Here is a 7,906-nt window from a genome sequence, read left to right as displayed (position 1 = left end):
CTTACAAATTTTCTTTGATAAAACACCCTTTTCCCCTTTTTAAACAGAACTGTTCTGTTAAATTGCAAAAAAAGTCTTGTTTTATTAATTAATTTACAGACTGATTCTGTTATTGCTTTTTGCAAAATCTATTTTTTCTGTAAAATCAGTGGGTTTTTAACAGTGTGTATACCTTAATATGCTTGAAATGTATGTGTATATAGACTTGGCAAATAAATCAAATCAAATCAAATCAAATCAAATCAGACTTGACGGCTTGGCGAGATACTTTATCTTGCCATGGCGACATAATCTTATTACGTCGACATGGCGAGATACGTTATCTCGCCAAGTCGACTTATAAAAAGTTATATGTCGACATGACGAGATACATAATCTTGCCAAGTTGACTAGCCGACTTAAAAAACATATGTCGACATGGCGAGATATGAAGTGTCCGAGGCCTGGCGAGAGTCCAAAGCGAGTCCCTTGGAACTTGCAAAGTTGAGGGTGTTACATTAATGATCAATCATGACTTATTAAACTGAAATTTAATGCATGAGTGAACATGAATTGCATTTTTAACGCAACATTTGGATCTCAGCAATGTGTTCATGGAACTCAGGGGAATATGGGTGAGGTAGGACTCGAGTGGATGGGATAATAGTCAAGGGGCATTCCTGAGAAGTACCCTTTTACTGTGGAAATGCCAAATTCACCTAAGCATATAGACTGTGGTGTTAGATCAGATGGATATTCGACATAATTGGATAACTGGTGTGCAGACAAAATGGTAAATGGGCTAAGTGGCAATTAGACCAAATTGTATCATAGACGATGTGGAATTAGACCAAACGGCATTAGACAAATTGCGTATAGACCAATCGGCAATTTACCGTCAAAATGTAACTTTGTATTCCATTTGAATTATTCACACATATATACATTTATGTTTAACCTGCATAAAATTGTCAGGTAAAATGTTATGACTGTTTTTGTTCAGTTCTTGCCTAACAAATCATTCAAGAAAAATAAAGGGAATCTGTAGCAACATTTGTATTTATTTTTTGTTGAATTTACAGTAAAATGTTCGTAAACATTTTACAGTAAATTGGCTGGCAGCTATAATGCCAAACAAAATACATAATTTTGACATATTTACACTCCTTTTTACCGTTATTAAATTTACAAAATTAGCAGGAAAAACTGTAAACATCATAATGAAACTCATCCTCCCAGTAGTTTCCCCTGTTATAGATTTACATCAGTTTGCCTACCAACCGAAGAAATCAGTTACAGACGCTGTGCTGACATTAGTACATGGAATAGCTCAACATACAGACAAACTGAGGTGTTATTCTAGGGCCCTTTTCGTAGATTTTTCTTCGGCTTTCAGTACGATACAAACACACATTCTTGTTGATAAACTGAATGAATTTAATCTTCACCCTAAGATTGTACTTTGGCTAGTAGAATTTTTAACATTTAGAACCCAACGTGTTCGAGTTCAGAATACTATGTCTGATGCGACAATAAAGGAACGACACTTCATTCACAATAGTTGAAATATTGTACCTTATTTATTGGGCAGTTCATGTCTCCAACCGCGGCGCCGTCAAGGGGCGAATTACCATATAATGCATTGACACTCAAACTAATCAACCACAAGGTGGCGCTATAGCATAAACGACAAACATTGGCGATGGCACAAACAACAAACATTGGCGATGAGATTATAGTAAATACAGGTGCCCTCCAAGGATGCGTCCTATCAGCACTCATGTATATCTTGTATACTAATGATTGTAACTCAAATAACGGAAATGTAAAAATACTAAAATATGCTGATGACAAAGTAATTCTAGGCCTGATGAAAAGTGAAACTGATGATGATAGTTATCATAGAAGTATTGAACGCTTCTCAAGGTGGTGCAAAAACAACCACCTCTTCATAAACCCATCTAAGTGTAAAGAACTTATTTTTGATTTCAGAACTGCTCCGCCCCCACACCCAGATTCAATTGTACTAAACGGTGTTACTATTGAAGTACTAGTTAGTTTTAAGTATCTAGGGACAACTATTGACAATTTGATACCCCTAGCCAAGATCACACTTTCAAAAGCTCGAAGTAGAATGTTTTTCCTTCGAAAGCTTAGGACCGCGCATGTTCAAGAGAGGATATTGCAGGTCTTTTATAAAGCAATGGTGGAAAGTGCACTTCTTTTTAATTCAATTGTTTGGATACATGCAAGTAGGAAAGAGGACATACTCAAACTAGAAAGAGTTGAAAAGCAAGCCTCTGAAATAAGAAAAGAAAAGCCAAAGAGATCCTTACCAATGAGAAACATGCCCTTCATAAATATTATAATTTGATGAGGTCAGGCAAACGTCTGAGATCCCTTCCCGGCAGAACCTCACGCTTCGTAAATTCTTTTGTTCCAGTGTCAATTCGTGCATTTAATAGCCATACTTGAAATTATGTTACCCCACTGCCTTTATCTTACTTTCTCTTATCTTTGCTTGTTAATTTGTATAATGTTTATTATATGTATCGTGTAATCTTCTGTGTGTATCATGTAATATTCTAAATTATTTTGTGCGAACAAATTGAATTTCCATTTGTACTTGATTGCAATTGGACAATAAAAATATCTGAATCTGAAACCATATTTACAATAGGCTGTATTTAAGTTTACAAGATTCACTCCTTACAAAAAAATTGTTTAACGAATTTGCAACAAACTGTATTTTTATTCACAGGATTCACACAATAGTAATTTTGTATAATAATATTTATGAAGTAAGTTTAATTACATAAAAAGATGTTAATTTTACGGCACTTTTGTTTGGCATTATAGCTACCATTCATTCGAATGTAAAATTTACAATATTTTTTTATAGTGTACCAGTCTGTTTCAGAACCTTTGAACTCAACCTTTGGTAATGTAGACATAAATATCAATCATTAGCGTACCTGAGGGGGGCCAGGGGGCAGACTCCCCCCCCCCTGACGAGTCAAAACTGATCCCTAGCTAAGTGGGTCCATCCCTTGAACTTGAAGACCCTTTTTTCTTTTTTCTTTTTTTTTTTTTTTTGCTTGTCATTTTGTTTTCTGGTGTGAAATTTCCTTTACTTGCGGTTGAAGACTTTTTTTGCTTGTCAATTTTTTTGGCGGACGAATTTGCCCCCCCCCCCTGGGAATATCCTAGGTACGCCATTGATATCAATCCATAATTATGTGTACTGTAGTGATAACAAAGGTGCGTCGGTCCAACTAATTTTTCCAACTAATAGATCTCGAACTTGAATAGTATAGTCTCCCTAATTTCAACCCACATACCTCATTCATACCACTTCTTTTTTTCTGTTTAAAAGGAAGTTTTTATGAATCTCAAATTCTTTTTTTCATAAGAATCCAGTAATTTCAGCATGAGAGAATATCAAATGAATGAATCGGCTGAATTTATCTTTACATACATGGTCTGAGCAAGAAGACTAGGCGATTATGCTGCATGTACTTCGACCATATTCATATGTATTGACACGCAGCAGTTAGATGTATGTGAGATACCCAGCATTTATGACCAAAAATGTTGGTCCTCATCATCTTCTATTTCTCTTTGAACAATATAGAATAAAAAAGATCATTTTGTTTGGTTTCTGCAGGAAAGTACAAGCTTGTCAGTTACTTCACAAAAAGTTGCACTAATCTGTTCCTCTGACACCGGCATACAATTTTGATGATCAAGTAAGTACAGCTCAATACCTCTTTTGTCTTACATGATTCCAACATCTTACACAAGAATGACTTCATTTCATTATATACTGTTCAGGACTTTTCTTACTTAATTTTGCGAACCAAATTGAGTAAATTGTAATGTCATATTCTAGGTTTTGTGTATTTTCAACAGTGTCATCGTCTATATAAGAATCTCATTTTAGTAATTGTTTGGGAGAGAATCACATGACAAATTGTTTTTTGATCCATCACCATCACTAAACGATGGGATTGGGGTTTTGCTTATTTCTTAAGTCAACAGCTTTGCTTCTGAGAGTCACAGGACATATTATCATTGTTCATATTGTTTGACATGGTATAGGGATAGATAGGAAAGATAGTGTTGTATTGCGTACTTTCCCATATAGAATTTCATACCACTGTATAATATAAAGAAAAAGGCATTACAGTGTGTATTGTTTTATTGATAAATGCATCAGCAAAGCCATAAGTAAAAATATATTGCAACACTATGCATGTACAGTGCATATTCGGGGTCTTGGATCTCTGTATTATAGAATTTAAAAAAAAAGTCTTGAAAATCGGCGCCTTTTTGTTGAAATGCTGAATAAAAAAAAACATTCTTTTCCAGGTTTTACCTGCAACTTCGACAGTCTTCTCTGATAGAAAATATTTCTGATATTGATATCTCCTGGACTGATACATTAAAGGACCGATGCCGGATATTTCTGACGGTTAGTGGCACAGGCTTGAATCAACTTAACTCGTGGCATCTGCAGACATCAAGTGACATACCTTCAGTATTAAAAGAAGGGCAGACAAAAAGAACAAGTGAAATTGCGTCTTCACAATTTGATACAACACATTTCTTTCTGTTAATCACCTACCGGTAATCCAAATTCACTCATGAATTACATGTTTGGCTAAATTTTCTTTCAAAATATTTCTGCTTCCAAAGATAGCAATAAATTTGCATTTTACATCACAGGTACAGCCGTTTTAAGTGCACATGGCAAAAATTGTTATTTTGATCACTTTATTTATCTTCGCCCATGATGTGTGTAGAGGAATATCCTTAATGCAAGGTCGAGAAGCCAACTTAATTTTTCCATATCCATGTGATAGTACAGAAGTAACATTACAGCAATCAAACAGACGGCCATTTTATAGTTTGACAGATGGCCCATCACTGTCTTTGCCTGAAAGTCAGGCTCAGAGATTTGAGGTAAAGAATGTTATTAACAATGGGAGCTGCTCTCTGAATCTTACAATAAGGGATCTCATGATAGATGATCAAGGAACATACTTCTTGTTTGTTTACAAGGATGGTAACATAATAGGTGATGATATACATAGGATATACCTGAAGGTAGACTATCCTCCTGATAAAGCAATTTGTGATGTGGGTGAAGATTATGATAGAGGATGGGTAGCAGTAGACTGTTCAGCCAATGCTAGAAGTATTCCAGGAAAGATTGAATGCTATCAAAATGATTTACGGATGCCTAAATTAACAGACCCTGCTCTGACAGGCTCTTTATTGAAACAGTCTATAATCATAAGAAAATCAGAGCCACTGTTTTGTTGCTATTCTGCTTTGAATGTAAATAAATCAAGATGTGAATGTGATGATACTGTCTTGTTTCAAGATGAATACCATTGGAAAGACCCATGTCCTACCATCACAGGACAAATGTCAACAGAGTCTATGTACCAGAAAGCAGATCATTCAATGATTATAACGTCTTTGAACTCTGCAGACAACCCATTATCATCATCAACTATCATGACTAATGCAATGAAAATAACCCGAAGTAAAGTAATAAGAATATTATTGTGTTCTGTTTATATCATATCTTCAGTCACACTATTAATATTCATCGTAATTAAACCGGTGATGAAGCATATTATACGTCATGTACGTAGTAATATTGCATCAAAGTACCCATTTACAACAATGGATAATGGTAACGATGGAGAATGTGCTAAGGAGAAATTGAATCCAAATCGAGAATGTGCAAATATCTCTGGTAAATTGAAAACAATGGATGTATGAAAAAATAAAATACTGTCAGGAAAATATGACAAATATAAAATCTACATCTTCAAATTAATTTAAAAAGAAATGAAATTACTAGGTTATTCTAATCAAGTAAATACATGGAATAGGAAATTGTGTATACATGCTTATATCATCTCTACATTCTTATACATTATACTGCCATTAAACAACATGAATCATAATATTGTAACAACATGAAAGGTGTATTTAATGATCACCATGGTTTTGGAAAGCTGAAGAGCGTAGAATAATTTTTAATCCATTTATATAGTAGCATAAGAAATTGTTTGTAATCGATTATGAAGGATTTTTTTAAAACATCCTTTTAAACACTACTTGCTGAGAAATGTCGATGTGTACTACTGCATGATTATGTTTTTATGTCTTTAACCACTCTTCACTGTTTGGGTCAATATAGAAGTGACAATTACCATTGCCGTTGCTGAGAAGATTTATTTCATGACAATGTGTTTAAAATAAGCTCTAAGTTTAGTTTTTACCGGCTGGCAAGCGGCCTCCCATGTATAACAGATCACAGCTGTTGTCTGCCACCCCCATGCCTAATGCCCCCCTCCTCCTTCCAAGCGCACTATTATTGTCAGTTTGATAATTCAAAAGAAATTAGCATATCAGTATTCCTGATAAAGGAAGTACAAAAAATATATAAAGTATTCAAAGACATTCAATTTGTAAGTTTATTAAGAAAGAGGCGTATATCCAACTTATTCAAATTTATTTTTGTGTCCAACCAATTTGGGGCAGTATTTACCCAATGGGGGAAGCATATTGTCCAGTAAGGTAAAACAATAAGCAGCAATTACTTTAGAATGTGCAAAATTGCCATCACACTGGATAAATAAAAATGCCCAAAAGAAATGCCCAATGTTGGTTGAACACATAGTTACCCTGATGGAACAATTTTACCCAATATTTCTCAGAGTGTACATGCATTGTGGTATGTCACACACATTTTGTTTTATATATAGAGAAATGTTTACTTGAAAACAAAGACATGCCAATCACAAAGAGTGATTTTTAACGATAAAAATATAGCAACCTTTCAATACAATTACATGTACATGTTCTGATGAACACATTTTAGGAATATCATGAGTTTTATCTCATCAAGGTAATTTTTGTAGACTTACACTGAGCCTATTCACACATTTTTTCTATTATATCTAGAATATCATGATGAACTTCTCTCATGTATGTTTTGAATCGCAAACTTGTGGCAGATTAAAGAAGAATACATGCCAACATTTGTACATATTACTTTTGTGAAATATGTCAACGTACTTATATGAAGAATATCACTTTATGTTACGCTCGTATCTCATGTGTTGCAATTGATATGGTAAGATGTGATATGATAATTCAATTCTTTATATTTTAAAACGGAAATAATGTTTTTACTACGTGTGAAATGATTCTTGTAAAAATTTAGAATCAATTGTTTAACATGGGATTTAAACTGAAACTAATTAAATTCAATACCTTGTAAAAAATATATTTGAATATTCTTATTTTGGGAATATCTTGGCGAGTTCATCTCTGTCTGATATGTTTTGAATTGATGATTGTCTGAAAATGACATACTGTAGTCAATATTTATTCTTTAATCATTCGTATAAACTTTGTGACCATAACACTTTTCTGATCAAGGTGTATATTTCATTTAATTGGTTATGGTGTAATCGATGATGTTTTCACCTTATTAGTCTATGTGTGCACCTTTCTTGTCACTTTCACTTTATTATATGACGCTTGAATGTCAGTACTTACTCTACTGTAAATATTTTTCTTTTTAATGGTGATATTGATCTGATTATAAATATATTCACTTGCGGAAATTCAAGTTCTACGAGGTATCGGATAGAGCGCCCCCTGCTCACGTTTGAGAGACAGAGGGAATACAATTTGTTTGTACTCCTGAGACGCCCTCAAAATGCACCTCGAGCGGGCTTGTCAGGATAACGTACTAATACAGGGCAGGAGAGGTCGATTTCCTAAGAACTTCTCTTTCCTCTCTTTCCTTTACTTTTCTAACTGATATAGATTCAACAAAGACACTATAATGTTTTGGGGAAAAAAAGGAAAGCAAATTAACAAGGTAACACTAGTC

The 7,906-nt window shown here is 34.2% G+C and overlaps 1 protein-coding gene across 1 annotated transcript; it reads left to right on the top strand.

Annotated features, from left to right (window-relative positions):
* The first annotated feature begins 4,716 nt into the window (after positions 1-4,716).
* Positions 4,717-5,775, top strand: LOC121421883. The gene has a single exon (XM_041616684.1). It carries the CDS (start codon positions 4,729-4,731, stop codon positions 5,773-5,775), a length of 1,047 nt encoding a protein of 348 aa, XP_041472618.1. The 5' UTR covers positions 4,717-4,728.
* The last annotated feature ends 2,131 nt before the right edge of the window (positions 5,776-7,906 follow it).

Source organism: Lytechinus variegatus, chromosome 9, assembly GCF_018143015.1.
Source record: "Lytechinus variegatus isolate NC3 chromosome 9, Lvar_3.0, whole genome shotgun sequence".
Lineage (NCBI taxonomy): Eukaryota > Metazoa > Echinodermata > Echinoidea > Temnopleuroida > Toxopneustidae > Lytechinus > Lytechinus variegatus.
The sequence above is the reverse complement of the archived record's forward strand: the minus strand, read 5'-3'. Positions and strand labels throughout refer to the sequence as shown.